The sequence below is a fragment of the Pollicipes pollicipes genome, unplaced genomic scaffold (genome assembly GCF_011947565.3).
Source record: "Pollicipes pollicipes isolate AB1234 unplaced genomic scaffold, Ppol_2.1 Scaffold_1916;HRSCAF=2245_pilon_pilon_pilon, whole genome shotgun sequence".
In the NCBI taxonomy this organism is placed as follows: domain Eukaryota; kingdom Metazoa; phylum Arthropoda; class Thecostraca; order Pollicipedomorpha; family Pollicipedidae; genus Pollicipes; species Pollicipes pollicipes.
This window is the reverse complement of record NW_023596018.1, coordinates 16121-33848: the sequence shown is the minus strand read 5'-3', so window position 1 is coordinate 33848 and position 17728 is coordinate 16121. Positions and strand designations below refer to the sequence as shown.

General features: G+C 51.0%; 1 protein-coding gene across 1 annotated transcript; it reads right to left on the bottom strand.

Annotated features, from left to right (window-relative positions):
• Nucleotides 1–2172: 2172 nt before the first annotated feature.
• Nucleotides 2173–4868, bottom strand: LOC119096236 (venom protease). The gene has a single exon (XM_037219046.1). The coding sequence runs from the start codon at nt 4801–4803 to the stop codon at nt 3667–3669; it is 1137 nt and encodes a 378-aa protein (XP_037074941.1). The 5' UTR covers nt 4804–4868; the 3' UTR covers nt 2173–3666.
• Between the last annotated feature and the right edge of the window lie 12860 nt (nt 4869–17728).

Here is a 17728-nt window from a genome sequence, read left to right as displayed (position 1 = left end):
GCTCCTGGTTTGTGTTCTGGTTGCGAGGTAAAAATAGCAATGAAATGAACAAAACCGAACCCCATGTTAAAGTAAGCTTTTTCCGGGGATTCTTGGAGAAAACCATAAGTGGGGCATTTGCCAGTCCTGTGCTCCCCCTTAGCAAGGCTGGCAGCGTCTCCGCCTAAACACAAAAGCAAATCAAGTCGTCTACATTAAATGATGGGCAGTTATCTATCCGTTTGGTCAATTCGTACCTAAGGCAAGCAGATTCCCGGAGGATTTTTCTGGGTTGGTGTGGCGTAAGGGAAGATAATTCGGGAAAAAGATGCTGTTGCAAGTGTCGAACTTGTTTTACACACCAACAATAGCAATGCTGATCCAGAGACAAGCAGCAAAGCAGCCATACGACCAGTTCGCAATCAGTCATGCGGGAGACAGCCGGGCCCGGGCGGTGGGCGGCGACGGCGGACGGGAGCAGGGCTCAGACCAGGAATGTATGACAGGAGGGCTTCATGCTGTGACCTGCTGTTAAAGGAGAATCTCCAATGTTGTGGCTTTCGTCACATTGTTCTTGGCAGTTTCAAGCTTAAGAATCCGTTTCCACCTGTAACGCTGCACCAAGCCTTATCTCTTGAAAAGCCGCCAGCGAAATGAAAGTGTGTGAAAAATCTGTCGCGCTGTGAACAATCGACCTACATTTAAAATTCTCACCAGCCACAGAAGGCCGGGCCATAGGAAATATAATGATATGTCGCCGATCTGTCACCGAGTGCATCGACCAACTAAAAATCGTAGGATTTTTTTGTGGCCGGGTTGGAACGAAATCTAGAAAAGATACCAGGGCGCCGTAGAGCCGGTCAAGTCTACGTAAACGTTCGCTTGTGTTGTGTGACGAAATGTTTTACCATGGAGGCATGATATCTGTATGGAGACCTCCAGTTATGTTTTATAGTGTGCTGTATTTTTTTCGTCTTGGGTGTCACCCAAAATTTGCTGCCTAAAAACCTTTTTGACGCCAAGCTTTGTGTGGATGTGTGCATTTTTATCGCCGACTTTATCCACCAAGTCAGCAGGTTTTACCACCCTCGATAAAGAGCCCGACTAGAGGGCCTGGAGAGCTGGCCAGAGGCTGCATCAAAGGAATCCCAGCTGGCAGATGTCCATCAGAGGGCCTCTTGCGCCGATTAGGGGGCCCTGGGGCAATGACGGCCCGTTAGTTGATCCGCGACCATGAATTTTGAACAGTCTGCCCCGTGGTGGCATGAGGCCCATTGCCAAAGTCGGAACCATCCTGGGGTCTGCGATTGTCAGTCAGAAGATCCTTTGCATTGGTTGGGATCCCTAAGGCAATCAGAGACCGTTGTGTTGGTCAGGGGGCTACAGTACGCCCAACAGGAGACCTTACGTTAGCAAGCGCCCCGAGTCGATCATGGTCCAGTTTTCTGAATAGAGACAGGAACATAGCCCGGAATGTCAGGCAGCCTCTTATGAAGACCGGGCCGGCTAATACTGAAAGGAGATGAGATAAATGACAATGAAAAGGTTTATATTGAGACAATGAAAAGACCTTGTGTCAGACACGGGCCCGAGAGCGAACATGGTTCCGGGCTTTCACTTCATTTCGGTCCAGGGCCTGACAAAACCGAATTGGAGTCAGCCGCCAATTACTGGACTCCCGTGTCGGTAAGCGGTCCTTTGGCGTCATTGAGTCCATCCGGAGTCAAATGCTCTGGTCTGAGGGCCCTCTACGCCAGGGAGGGGACTGATGCATGATGCATCCCTCTGCGACCCTCCTGATCGACCAGGGTGGATCTTCAACCCTTGACCGGGAAAGGCAATGGTTCGCTAGCCTTCTACTTACGGAACTCCCTGTCCACGAAATGTAAGAGTTCTCCTAAGTGTTCAGTCTACTGGGTCAATCAACGAACACATTCGCCGACATGATGATGACAAATGAAGAAAGCTGTCACCCCTCAGAATAAGACGGGCCAAATGTGGTGATTTTTCGGAGTGCCTTTTCTCCGGAAGTCCTTTATTGAGCGGTGTGCCGCCTGCACCCTTTCTTACCAAAAAGGGTATCGTAATCCTCCATACGTCATCTGATCCCCAAAAAGGGTATCAGATGACGTATGGAGGAGTTCATCAGCACCGATTTCCTCCTTTTCAGAGTCTCTCGGGGTTCTGCACCATGTTTGGAAAAAACAGACCTCTTCCCGTCAATGTCATTGTTGTCAGATCAGGTAGTTACGAGGACAACAACAAACACCGTGACCGTCATCATGACAACACAGCCAACTTAGTCACGAAATCTAACGCTATATTTCATATACCAGGCTACAAAATTCGCCAATCTTATGACAGGTTTTAGCTCCAGTTATCACCAAACAAGCCAAAAGAGCACATCACCGCAAAGAAACCAACATTCACAGTCACAATATTATAGCACATCGGTTGAGAGCTACCAGACAGGACTAAACCACGACATCAGCGCCTCTACAATACTTAACCCCGAACCTCGCGGCTTCTACCCTACTGCAACTCACTGCGAGCTTTTACTTTTCACAACGCGGCAAAGCTGACTCATGCAATCTGCACGGTGTCGGGACATCACGGTCATCTCTGCATTATAGTATGGATGCAGCCAGACGCTTCGGTTAGATGAACAAGTAATGAGACCGCATGTGGCTTGAAATACATAGAGTCCTCTCATTCTGCCGCTTTTTTGTGTTGAAGCGTGCATGACGCGCATGATATTGAAAACCTGCAAGCTTTTGTTAGGTTTTGTTTCTGCCTATCTCAAGTGAGGCTGCGAAACAGGCAACAGCGCAGAACCATTAATCAATAGGCACGAGCTGCTTTCGATGCGGACAATTTGGCCCTGTGAACCCGCTCAGTCCACAGTTTACCTACTTGCACGTGGGTGTCGTCGGTATACTGAATTATCTCTGTGTGACCACATCAAAGAGCAGGTGACCTTTGCTTATATCCAGCGTTAAGATATATGGCATAATAAATAAATTCTCTCCACATAGGTCACACTTTTAAGGAAGCAAACTTTCTGAAAAATGTCACAGTACTTTGCCTGATCAGTATGCTAATGCTCAGATCATTTTGTTATTGTGTGCTGTGCAAAGGCACCATTGCAGCCGACAAAAGTGATTCCATTAACAGCTCACCTTGCTGTAAAGTTTCGAAGTGAAGCAAGTTTCCGGGTCAAAAGGGTTGTACCACTGCACAGAGTCGCCGTGATTCGCTTAGATTATTGACCGCCGCGCGGAAAAGGTCGTCCATGAATTACATCGCACATGAAGAGGAAGATGGATTTTGACTGATTGTGATCTAAATGCACCGAGAGAAAGTGGAAATGGGACATCACTACGTTACTCCCAAGTTTCGTTGCAAAGCAGGTCATTTTGAATAGTTCCGACTTCCTCATTTATGTCCTCCGTTATTCAACACCGCGCGCTGTAGAAAATGCGTCGCCGTTGATTATCGTGTATCACACAAACATTTGAAAGCTGAAGCCAGCTTGATCAGCCAGGCTTAAGGCATTTCGAATCCTGCGCAACCATCACCAGTCTGTTGTTCACACCATTAAGTAGACCCTGGGCATACGGTTTGACACATTGGTGCACCAAAATATATATAGGCTTAGCACACAATGTCACAGCCAGTAGTGGCACACTACTTAATAAGATTGCCGAGGATCCAGTCAATATAGGAGGACACCTTGGTGTAGATGCCGGGAAATTTGGGGTTGCCACAGCCGACACCGGTGGAGACGATGCCAATGAGCTGGTAGGAGCCGTCGGGAAGCTGGACCATCAGTGGACCCCCCGAGTCTCCCCGACACGCGTCCCGTGGTTTGTCGTCGCGGCTGCCCGCGCAGATCTTGGTGCCCTGAAAGCCGCCGGGAAATGTGATGTTGAACGCGGGCGCCTGGCGGTAGGCGTCTTCACAGGCGTCCTCGTCGACCACGCGCAGCGGCACCTCCTGCAGCACGTCGGCCGTCTCGCCGCCGAACTCGACCAGGCCCCAGCCGGCCATCTCAACGTCCTGGCCGTGGTGCTGCGAGCCGGCCGGCGGCAGGCAGATGGGCCGCACTGCGTCCGTCAGCTGCACCGGCGACTGCAGCCGCACCACGGCCAGGTCGTTCTGCGAGGCGTGGTACTGCGGGTGCCGCACGATGCTGGTGATGTTACGCTCCTGATGAATGACGTCGTCGAAGGCGGTGAGATCATGTTCGCCGATGCGGGCGACCACGGTGGCGGTCTGCTCGGGCCGCAGGCAGTGGGCGGCCGTGAGCACGTGTCGGTCGGTGATGAGGACGCCGCCGCAGAACCACTCCTGCTTGCCGGCGTCCGTCCGCCGGCCGAACAGCACCATCCACGGCCACTTACCGAGTATAGCGTTAAAGCCGCCGACAGCTTGTTGGATGGTCCCAGGGCCTAAGAAGTCAGTGTCTTCCCGAAGTGAGCCATGTGCTTCAATGGCCGTTGTGTCACGGCGGAAGCGGAAGACAGAGATTGTTCTGTTAGGGTTGCCGCATTCCTCCGGCAGCAGCTGTGTGAGGCTTACAGGCTTCGGTGAGGTGGCTTCAGTAGACTCGCAACAGATGAGCGGCGTCCGGCCCGAAAAGCCACAGGGCGTCGGTGGCTTGTTCAGGATGTCCGCTCTGGTCTTGTAGCCCGGACAATCGACAACTGGTGTGCACAGTTGGTCTTCACCACTGCAGCGTCCCGACCGGTGTAAGAACTCGATTGGCGTTACGGTGTTGAGCAGCGCAAACAGCACAATCCCGTGACACGACCAGCGCTTCATGCTAGCGCGAGCTGCGGCGTCACCTCTCGCACGACCGCTGTCGCCTCCTCTCGCCGTCGCCTGGTCCGGTGCAGTGGGGCCGCCTGTGTGGCTCCGGCGCCTCCCTGCTGCGCCGCTCGGTCTGGCGCGGCGCCAGCGAGCGCCGCCAGCGCTATGCACACGTCTTTTGTATGCGGATAGTGTGCCGGTTCTCTCGGAGCTGCACCGCTGTTAGGCTCGTCCGTTTTATGCTGAGCGAGGTCACTGGCTGATCCGCCGCGTGAATAATAGCTGGATAATTACAGCTCCGTCTCGGCCGTTAATCATTTCAGTCGGGATTTACCGCCTGGCGCTGCGGGCGGTTGCTTCGCGGTACGGGGGCGTCCGAGAAATGCACGGCCTAGCTCATTGCCCTGTGTGGCTGGTAATGTCTATTGAAGCCATGACGATAATGTATGCATGCAAGAGAGCGTGATGTTTGCAAGTGGTGTGGTTGGAACTCATGTCGTTGTTTAAACACAACTTATAACCGGATGGCGTGATGCTGTTGGCTTCCTCTCAGAAGCGTCATCTTCCAAACTGCCTTTCTATTTTCCACTTTCTTTTTGTCTTTTTGTGTCACTGTCCGAAAAGCGATTGGTGGTATGGATGTGGGATCTGAACCGACAGGGCTTCCCGACAGGCCCGCAAAACCTGATATATCTCTGGTTTATGTCCTATATGCTACTTTTGGGGTTTCAAATGTATTTTCTTTTGTTCCAAAACCCGCTCTGCTTTAAACGAAGCATCCATTTAATTTTGCAACTACCATTTGTCCATTGCATTGCATTGCATTGGCATTTCCGCGCCAAGTACAAGCTGATATGCAGGTGAAATTATGTAGAAAGCGAAGAATGTATTGCAGTTTACTGAACATGTTCACTGAACATCCAATTAAAGCAGCCTGATTAATCAATGCATATTACTCCCAATTACCCGTCATCGATTGCGGTCTGAGACAAAACACACACACACACACACACACACACACACACACACACACACACACACACACACACACACACACACACACACACACACACACACACACACACACACACACACACACACACACACACACACACACACACACACACACACACACACACACACACACACACACACACACACACACACACACACACACACACACACACACACACACGCACACACACACACACACACACACACACACACACACACACACACACACACACACACACACACACACACACACACACACGCACACACGCACACACACGCACACACGCACACACACACACACACACACACACACACACACACACACGCACACACGCACACACACGCACACACGCACACACACACACACACACACACACACACACACACACACACACACACACACACACACACACACACACACAATGATAATGATAATTCTATGGCCTGGTACCTGCAGCCGGCAGTTTACCGACAGTGTGTTGTGCAGATTGATTGAAGGTTCCTGTATGTAAGAGCACAACAGAACGGCACAAGATCCTAAACATGCGTGCTGGTAACTGGAGGGAGTTTTAAGGCAAAGGCTTGTGGCCGGTGAGACCGCCTTAAAAGAGCGTGGCCAGCGCTTTGTCCTGAGATGGAAGCGTCCTTCCGAGAAAAATAAATTGTTGGTTATATCAGAAAATCCTCTTTGAATAGAGTGCACAGCAAGCTTAAGGACGTTTGCTATCAAAATCCCAGCTTTGTCTGCTGCAGCATATCTCTTGTGCTGTATAGATATATGGATTTCGTGCAAAATAAGTTATACTTGATTAATCTCAATACCTAAACAATTGCACCGAAGGCATGTCACAGCCCAAAAGGCTTGTAAAGTTGTGATTCGGTGACAGAGTTTGCATATATAGTTATGATACCACATCTAACATCTTTTACTCGAAAGGCCACGAAAATAAATACACCGTGCATGTGTTCGACCTTGAAAAACGAGTCTCAAACCCCTTGCCTTCTAACCATGGCACGTGGTCCCAGCTCCCGCTCCTCCGCAGAAAATTCCGGTCACGAAGAACCAACTGATGGCCTTAGACACGGCCCACTGCTCATTGTACAGCAGTCGGCGATCGTTGTACAATAGTTTGGACAACGGTTGACGGCAATCGAAGCCCTTTCTAACTGTGTGTGCGCGTGTGCGAGGGGGGACTCTGGGGAGGAGTCCCGCACTGTAGTTGTTGATGCTCTGCGTCGCCTGCTGCCGCTATCATGCCTCCTCACAAGAGCCAATTTATAACGAACAGCTCATTGGCCAGCACACGAGCCAGATGACATTACACGCACGACTCGGCTCGTTATTACTCCTGTGCACCCGACATCAACACACACTTGCGAGCCACAGGGCTAGGATAAAGGTGGTGACCGACGTACTGGCGGGTGGTAGGTCCGACCAGACACCAAGGACGGCCGTCTCCAGGTAAACGGCGGTGCACCCTTAACAACAGTACTCCACCTCCGCCGCTTTAAATGCTTGCAATATTTAGATGGGTAAAACAGGAAACCGGATGTACTGTTACTGAGGCGTGGTACTGCGGGTACCGCACGATACTGGCGATGTTCCGCTCCTGGTGATGGACGTCCCTGAAGGTGGTGAGATCATGATCACCGATGCGGGCGACCATGGTGGCGGCCTGCTCGGGCCGCCGGCAGTGGGCGGCCGTGAGCACTTGTCGGTCGGTGATGAGGACGCCGCCGCAGAACCACTTCTGCCCGCCGGTGTCCGTCCGCTGGCCGAACAGCACCATCCAAGGCCAATTACCGAGAATAGTGTTAAAGCCGCCGACAGCTTGTTGAATGGACCCAGGGCCTAAGAACTCCGTGTCTTCCAGAAGTGTGTCATGCGCTTCAATGACGGTCGTTTCTCGGCGGAAACGGAAAACGGTCAATGTTTTGTTGATGGATATACAGACTAGATACGACAGGTGAATGGAGTGATCCGCTTGCTGGTAGGTGGAGCCGGCCGCCATATTGGTTATGACGATAAACAAAGACTCGTCCTGACAAGGCCAACGCAACGCGTGCGGCGAGGACGTCTGCACTGTGTAAGATCGCGGAAGCAAAAATTGAAGCTAGAACTGGTTTTGAAGGCCTTACCGAGACAAGGTCATATGTCAACGATCCTGAACCATCTATGTCCTGTATTTCACTGATCAATGAGTTATCGGTGTGGAGAAATCCCCGCCGCCGACCTCCACAACCGCTGCCTGCACGGACGGTCCGCTGTGCTCACACTGAGCGGTAGTGAGACCGCTATCTTCCCGTCTACTTGTCTCTTCTAGAATTCCGCGGGATTCGGCTGCAGTCGCATCCGATGGGTGCGGGCGACATCCGTTCGGAAAGTCTGTCGAGCGAGGGCCCACCCCTGATGACAACCGCCTCGGCGCTGCCGCTGCCCTGGATGGTTCCGCCAAGCATCGGCGAGACTACTGTTCTATCTGGCGCTCGAGGGACAAGTGCTGTAGGGTACACCCGCCGTTGTGCGGATTCCGTGGTGGGCGTCGACGGGTGCAATATTCGATACTGCCGTGGTTGGACGTCGGCACATCTGTTGTCGCGGTGATGCTGCCGTTGTCCACGGGTCGGTAGCCGCGAGTGTGGCGCCGACGCACAAGTCGTTGCCGAATCTGCATCATGCGGGGCGTGATTTTGCCTACCGCTGCGTTCGCCATTTCCACGGTCTTCACAGAGAGATGACCGGCACAAGTACCTGCCACGCTCAGATATATGGGGCGCCCGAGCAGGCAACAAACCGGACCGCTACGAGGCGCCACAAGCATCCTCTCACAATAATGTTTGACATTCACGCACACTTTCCTGGAAACTGACAGTAGAACTGTATTAAATTACTAACAATTATACGGCATCACACACAAATTTATATATTTTTACGCTGTACATCAAAACACGGACATTTCTTCTTACGAAAGCTCACCTCACGTATAACAGAAGCCTAAGCAGATAGCAGGGAATAGGCTGGACGAACCCGTCTATCGGAAAAGTGTGAGATTATGTCAGGAAAGGGTATCTGCTTATCATGTCACCCGACAGAGGAAGACAGGACATCGGAGCTTACAGGCTGCCTAATGTCCCCTAAACAGCACTGCTTCAGACATTTTTTTCTGTGGATTCTGTTCCTTTGCAGGCGTGCATTGTGCAGCCTCCCCTGGTGATGAAGACACAGCCGTCGGTAGGTGACCACCAGAATTCTGATCAGCTCGTTGCGGTGGTTTCCCAAACCGCGCTCCGCAGCATCTGCTAGGGTACTGCATGGTAAACAGCTGCACGGTCCAGCTGCACAATGTAGAGGCGGAGCTCCTCCTCAGCACTCAGGAGCACCTCTCGACTGCTGCTGCGGAGAGATTCACCAGCCCACTGCGATTTTTCAGTCACAGATGGTGACATAAGGACGTGGGGCCGTCGTGCTCCAGGCGGCTCACCAGTGCCTCTTAGCAGGTGCTGCAGCCTGCTCTGTCCAATGCCCCTCGGACGACGAACACGGTGGCATAGCAAACTGCATTGGCGACCACAGAGGCCGGTAGTCGTCCAGTATACCGAGCACCTCGGTGCTGCCGGTGTTACACGTGCCATCAGTACCAAGCCGACAGCGACTGTGACCCACAGTGAGGATTGATTGGGACCCAGCCTTGCGATGTTCCTCCTGCGTTCCGTGCAAATGCCGGAATGTAGCGACGAACGGGCTGGCGCCCGGGTTGTCGTTTCATCCACCTGAGAAAACTGAATGAATGGTAACGAACCCAGAAAAACCGTCGATCCCGATGTCAGATTTTGGAGTAAGTTCATTGGCATTAAGACACTGGGCACTTGCTCTCAAAGGTCGGTGTAGATGTTCTCAAACAGATAAAAACAGCATGCCAAACAAGGAACACAACGTTATTTCACTCCAGCCGATAGCCTTCTATTGGGTAGCTTATCAAGATCACCGCTGGTAGTGAACAGTGAAACAATGGAACTCATTACTTCAAACATACATTGAGTGGCCATGGATCATTACCTTAAGTAATTATTCACCAGCAAGCCAAATCAATGATTGTGACTCCTTTTTACACAGTTTTGTCACTATATGTTGTTCGCATCACTGCTTGTGACTGAAAGCAATGCAAAAGGCTACAGGGAACACCAGAAGAGTAGCTGTACTAGACACTGCTTAAAAGTTCTATCCTCGTTATGCTCATCAATGTACAGAGAGATAACTAATTTTGTGGTTAGCTGAATTATATCTCAGGTGATTTGGAGATGGAGCCAGAACTGACAAGGCCATGCTCAAATTATTGAATTTTTAAATTGGATTATTATTTTGTTTTTTCATCGAAAATTTGGTGCAGCTGTAGGCAAATAGTGGATCGTTTGGCGAAAAATTTGAAGGTACCCTGTAAGGTCACTGACCTGTGGCAGGTCAAAGTCAGGCTATGGTTTTAACGAAGTCAATTTCCAGGGAATCGTTTAATCTGGTGCACCAAAGGACTGTTAGACGAAGCCATGCGTTTCTGCAATGCTTTCTTAGACAATGCAACAATTGAACGAGTAAATTGCATTGACCTAAGGTCAGGTATGGAGGTCAGACCAAGGTCAATGCCAACCTGTTTTATTACTCTAGGGCTTGCTGAGTAGGATAGTTTATGGTGTTCATTTCGGATTTATTGAGAGCACGAGCAGCACTCTACATCTTCCATGGATTTCTTAAAGATCAGCAAAAGTCACTAGCCTATAGTGACTCAGGTCAACATTTGGTCTTTAGGAGCATACTGTCTAACCTTGAACTTTGTCACTTATTCAAATGCAATACTCAGACCAGTCTTGTATGAAGTTGGTCACCATGAGGTTGACAAGGTCAAACAAGATCACTTACCTTAATTGAGGGTGTCACCTTGGTTGCTTAGAAACAATCATCTAGGTTCTGGGATCACTTTAGCGACCAACCTGGAATTTAACATTGTTTGACCTCATTTGACCCGAAGATAATGATCTTAAAACCTCAAACTTGACCTAAGTTAGGTCACGTGCAGGTCAAGATACCCGTGAATTTGATGTCTCTAGCTCTCATAGTTCTCCTGATCTCAGGTGGGGGGGGGGGGGTAAAATTGACTCCCCCCACCCGAGGGAAGGATATCCAGCAGGCCACCCGAGCGCGTATTAGATTATTCATGCCCAAATAGTTAAAACCATCTAAATGTTCAAAGATAATATATATATATATATATATATATATTTATATTTAAAGCATGGGTTTTTCTTGCAGCCTTAATTCAGGCCTAAATTAGAGAGGAACAAGGTAATAAGCAAGCAATGACAAAATGGCGACTGAGGCATATAGTCGACCTTTTCTCAAGGTTTTAGTTCCAACCATGTGTAAGATTAACATGATCCACATCTGCTTTTTGGAAGGTAGCAAGCTTGTCATGGCACTGAACAAGAGAATAGACTGTGAAATGTGCATAATGCTAACCTATCTAGGTGGTGAAAGGTACTAGTATGGGCGAATAGTTCAAACCAAATATAGCCTCCATGCCATCTAGATCCGTTTCTGATCCCAGATAATGAGCAGTTCTCACAGGACTAGATCTCACACTGTAATGAGCTCTCTTCTGTCAGTCATAGTAAAAGTAATAAAAAAACAATAACAATTATCCTCTTCACACTTAGTTGCTCCCATGTAGTGATGCATGATATCAAGAATCACAGAAACACCAATTCAAAACGTCTGCACAAATAGGAACCTACCATAACCTTTTGGGAGAGCACTGCCCAAAATGTATTAGCAAAATGTACAACCGACAGTCCTGCTACTATAATTGTTGCGCAGTTACACACACCCTGTCTTTGTTAAGAAAATGTAAAAAAACAATGGCAGGGTTTTGATACAGGATGGAATGCACTGTTTGTTACAAAGATAAAGCAGCAGGTATTTTAGCCTGTAGATGACTTACTTCTTTAAAATATGGCCCCCACGAACCAGGCAGGAAGTTCTTTCACCAGAAGTTAGTGATTTCAATATCCCTCATGTAAAATCATGAAAAGCTCTCAGGTGGTAAAGCGAAAAGCAAGAAGTCAGACAGCTCAGTTAGGAAGTTGAGAGAGGCACAGATATACATCGCCAATATGGTACATCTGTGGCTTGCAGAGAGCACGCTACCATGCCATGGTGGCTTCAATAGCCTCGCAACAGATGAGCGGCGTCCGGCCCGAAAAGCCACAGGGCGTCGATGGGTTGTTCTCTGATGGGCTGTTGATATATCCACGCGTTTCGATGAGTTGTTTTGTAACCGTTATATGCCTCATTGACGCACGTTGTTTTCTACCATGGCTCAGTCAGCGCCAGTCAGTGTCAGCGTGGATGACGTCAGCGTCTTGGGCCAGTCCCGCGATTACGTCAGCATCTGAAGTCGTTTCAGTGAGTGATGTCGCTGTCTGAGGCCAGTTCCTTAGAGCGGCGTCACTGCCTTAGCCTGGTCTCCGTTATTACGTCACCTCCTAAAGGCAGCCCCTTGGGTAACGTCACAGTATCAATGTGTCAAGCACGCGGCTTTCGACATGAGCATGTGTCGAGGCAACTGACGTCTGCCTCCGCGTTGGCAAGAACGCCGTGCTCGGCACAGACCCGGACCACGAGTACAACGGCGTGCTGTTCCCCGACGTTGTAGCGACGCTACTGCAGGTCAGCCAGCAGCCGGAGCGGCCCGATCTCTGGCAGTCCGTGCGTCGCGCCCTAGCCGCCGCCATCTTTGTGGTGAACAGCGCCGCGGCTTCGCTGGCCGACCCAAGTCATTTCGTGCAGCTCTGGCCAGAGACTGAGGCGGCCCTGACCAGGGACTGAGGCGACTTTGACCAGGGACTGGGGTGACCCTAGTCAGACACTCAGGCGACCCTGACTGGGACTGAGGCGACTTTGACCAGAGACTGGGGTGACCCTAGCCAGAGACTGAGGCGGTCCTGACCAGAGACTGAGGCGGCCCTGACCAGAGACTGGGGTGCCCCTGGCAGGGGACTGAGGCGACCCTGACCAGAGACTGGGGCGACCCTGACCAGAGACTGAGGCGGCCCTGACCAGAGACTGGGGCGGCCCTGGCAGGAGACTGAGGCGACCCTGACCAGAGACTGGGGCGACCCTGACCAGAGACTGAGGCGGGCCCTGACCAGGGACTGGGGCGGCCCTGGCAGGGGACTGAGGCGACCCTGACCAGAGACTGAGGCGGGCCCTGACCAGGGACTGGGGCGGCCCTGGAAGGGGACTGAGGCGACCCTGACCAGAGACTAGGGCGACCCTGACCAGAGACTGAGGCCGCCCTGGCAGGGGACTGAGGCGACCCTGACCAGAGCTGGGGCGACCCTGACCAGGGACCAAGGCGACCCTGGCCACAGACAGAGGCGACCCTGGGGATTGGGGCGGCCCCAACCAGGGACTGAGGCGAATCTGATCAGGGACTGCGACGGCCCTGACCGGGGACTGAGGCGGGCCTGACTGGGGACTAAGGCGACCCCACCGTTGCCTTGACGCCTCCACTGGTAAGACGTCCACGTCCGGCTGGTATCTTGTGTGGAAGTACTTTTGTCACAGCCTCACAGACAGTCTATATGTCTATGCGTCACACGGGTAACATAAGGCGCATTTACATAACCTACCAGCAACATAACTTCAACGACGTGGATGTTGTTACATTCGTGCACGTCATGTGTAATTTAAGCTTGCGGAAGTTTCTGACGCGCGGGTGACTTACGGGCCTTGCGTAAAGATTTGCAGGTGCGTACAGTTACTTTGCAGCCCGGGTGTGTTCATAGGAGCCTCTGTCTAAACCACCTATGATGATAAGTATGTCATTCCATGTCGCTTACTTGTGTGGTAACGATCCAGCATGTACTGATCTGTCGGGACGTTGCATAATGCTATCATTTGTCATGTGTAATGCATTGAGTTTACAACTTCTTCCAACGTTTACTGTGAACATGGATGTCATCCAACTTTAAAAATGTCAATACAAGTTGTCTTTTGAAGGGCGTCGATTGACGTAAATGTTTTTGGGAAGGTAGAGGGGTGAACAAAGGCTCGGCAAATAAAGACCCGAGGCGAATGTATTGCTGTCGAGGTCGACGTGCTACGTTGCCTTCACAATGGGCCGCTTGATCGACTTCACTGCAGATTCGGCGTGTCCATTGCTCTGTGAGTGATGGGGGCTAGATAAGACAAGGGCCCCCCCCCCCCCACCCCCCCATCTGGACGGAAAATCTCCCGTCCTTTGGCTCTGAACAGAAGACCAGCGTCAGTTCGGAGCACAGTTGGCACACCGTTCCCAGCAAACACGTCACGCTGCACTTCGACCAGCTGACGTGGTGTCGCCTCTCCTCGACACTCAGTGACGTTGGACCAGTTGGATAAACGATTCACATACACAGGGTAGGTTTTGCCGGCATGTTGAAAGTAGTCAGCTGAGACAGACAAGAAAACTGCTTGGTAGATGGTCCGTCAAACATTTATTGTTCTTGTTCCCGGACAGTAGTGGCCTGCAGTCACAACACGAGCTAACGATGTTGGCCATGTCGTTGTCTATGTTTGACCAGTACGTAACTTGCCTCGCTCCTCTTTTCGTTCGACCAAGTCCAACCTCCGTCTTGGCGAACTCCACCTGGGCAGGGCTCGATGTGATGCCGTTTTCATCACACTACTCCAATACTGTCCATACTTGGCCTACATGAGTAGTGCAGTCGTCATCATGCGCAAGGATGTTATCCACGACTTTGCATGTCCGTGGTGCACCGTCCAGGGCCTGTATCAAACACACGCGTTAACGCTGCCTTCACCTGCGCCAGATGATCTGCCCGCTGTTATGTTGAAGGGGCGCCCATGTCAGAAGACCAGATCGGTTGACACGGCATGCGATTATGACTGGTCGTGGATGCCGCTGATGGTGCGCAGGCGCTGACGTGCGGGTTCTCCAGCGCAGTCTGCTGCACGCTTCTGACGTTAGATGGCGTCACCTGCTGCGAGTCCTGAAGCATAGGCAGCGTCACTTGCTCTCCAATCTTAGCCATGGGCAGCGTCACCTGCGCTCCGCCACTGGTGGGTGGCTGTGTCGGATGCGGCTGACGTTGCGGGGATGGAGACGATCGTCGGTGCGCTGAAAGCGGGGTACGCGGGGGTATAGCCAGAGCGTTCTCCGTCGGCTAGTGACTAGAGCTGACATTGAAATCGGCGTCTGGTTCTTAAACTTGCACGTATGCAATCTGCTTCGGAAAGAACGCGGAAGGCGACGGCTGCCGGAATGGCGGACCATGTACAAGGTCAACAGTTCGCTCTTTATGACCGGGATTTTTTGCGTTGGAAGCGGAAGCGGAAGATCACGTAACGCACCAAGAAGGTCTGAGATTTAGAACTCGTTTTTTCAAGCTGGCATAGCCCACATCTCCAGATTCTGTCTCCGAATCATAAATTTACGCGAACTGCCGAGTTTCCTGTTGCCTAATTGTGTCGTTGTTATCAATCAGACGTCGTTTGTCTTTGAATAAAAGCATGAGAGGATAACTGGGGTGGGTCAAAAATCGATCACAAATTCCATAGGTTTTCCGCGTGGTAAAAGGCTAATTGCGATGCGATAGGATGGTTCCAGCGTTTCCTGCACAATTTTTGTGCGACTTGTGTTTGAATTTTGCGTAAATGCCAGTTTGTCAAAACAATGTTTAACGGATGAGGACAGTCAGCGACCCGACATAGGTAAGCAGCAAAGCCATTGGAAGGTTGAAAGTGTCTCTCCCTGATGTTCATGCCAAACTTGGGCATCTGACCACATATAGTGCAAGAGATATACAGCAGGCCACATCGCTGGGTGTTTTATTGCAACGTGATAAAGCTTGCTTTGGATCTTATTCAACGTGACGATTCCTATATTACCAACAGTTTTTTTTTTGGAAAACACACTTTAAACTCTTGCAAAGCGCCGACCGCGATCTTTCAAACCAGTCTCACTGGTCGCCAGCCATTGCTTTGTCTGTCATCTGTCTTCCAGTTATCAGTATGCCTGTTGAGGAGCTTGTGCCAGTTCTGATGTACTCTTGTATGCAAGAGCCTACTATCGAACTACACAAAACGTTTTCGGTAAACTCTCGGCCGCAGATGCCAGGCAATCTACATGTCAATAAGATGGTGTTTCTGGATCTCAGACCACAATCGATGACCGATAAACGAGAACAACTTTCATTGAATAAATCAGTCCCGTTTTACTTCCAAGTTTTGTGGTAGCTTACAGCTCATTGTGAGCTTCGCGCAGATTGCAGCTTCACATCGGCGTGTAATTGGCATGCGAAGGCAAGTGCGATGTAAAACAGTGGCCAATTGTCATTGCAATGTGAAATGAACACTATCTTCATAGCACGTGTTTTTAATCCTGGGACGCAACTGACACCTGCGTAAATCCAGGAAGGAATCAGAGTTTGAAAGCAGATTAGGTATGCCCTGCCGGCTGCCCACGCCCCCCATTTCACCGTTTTTAGCAGCTCAGCCTCTGAGAGGAAGCCAGCATCACGTAGGCTATGTAGCTTTGCGTTTTCATTACAAAATTATTTACAACCACATCATTTGCGCATGTCGCACCATCATGCATCCGGTTCGCCGCGCGTCAGGTGATTTTTCCTTATTATTGCACGCATTATTGTCCACGCATCAATTAACATCAACCGCAACAGATAGCAATCACACCAAGCCATGCAGCTGATAAGTTTCTCACGTAATTGTACCTTCACATTGGCGCGTAATCGGCAAACAAGCGTAAGTCCAGTGCAATGCAGGGCCAAGTGTGAGTGCAAGATGAAATGGCTCCTTCGACAGCAGCAAAATTAGGTTTCATACGAAACAAAAACGCTAGAATACCTGGAAAACAACTTACAGGGGACGAAATCCTGAAAGAAATCAGCCCCCCCCCCCCCCCCCACCTACAAGCGATTATGGAGAGTGACACCATAAAACAAAATGAATATGATTAAAAATAAAGGCCAAAATGCAAGGCACCTGAGAGGAGGCGAACAGTACTGGACCATCAGGTTGGCATTGGCGCCAGCCGCCACACAGCGCAATCACCCGAGGCCGTACATTTCTTCGAAGTCGATGTCCGCCAGGGTGACAGGCGGTAAAACTCGACTGCGACGATTGCGGGTCGATTGTGGAATGGTAATGATCCAGCCTTGCACGCGGCATATCAGCAAATGATCTCGCTCAGCATAAAACAAACAGGCCTACCAGCAAAGCAGCTCCGAGTCAACTAGCGGATTTTAGCATACAAAATACGTGTGCACAGTACTGGCGGCGCCCGCTGACGCCGCGCCCGACCGAGCGGCGCGGCAGGGAGGCGCTGGAGCCACACAGACCACCGGGCCAGGCGACGGCGAGAGGAGGTGGCAGCAGTCGTACGAGAAGTGGCGCCGCAGCTCGCGCTAGCATGGAGCGGTGGTCGTGTCGCGTGATCTTACTGTTTGTGCTGCTCAGCGCCGTAACGCCAATCGAGTTTTTGCACCGGTCGGGACGCTGCAATGGTGAGGACCAACAGTGCACACCAATCGTCGGTTGTCCGGGCTACAAGACCAGACTGGACATCCTGAACAATCCACCGACGCCCTGTGGTTTTTTTCGGGCCGTACGCCGCTCATCTGCTGCGAGTCTACTGAAACCACTTTACCGGAGCGTGTAAACCAGACACAGCTGTTGCCGGAGGAATGTGGCGACCCTAACAGAACAATCACTGCCTTTATTCGTTTCCGCCGTGACACGGCAGTCATTGCAACACGTGATGTAGTTATGGGCGAAACGGATTTCCCATGCCCTGGGTTTCAGGTATCAGGTGTCGGCGGCTTGAACGCTATACTCGGCAAGTGGCCGTGG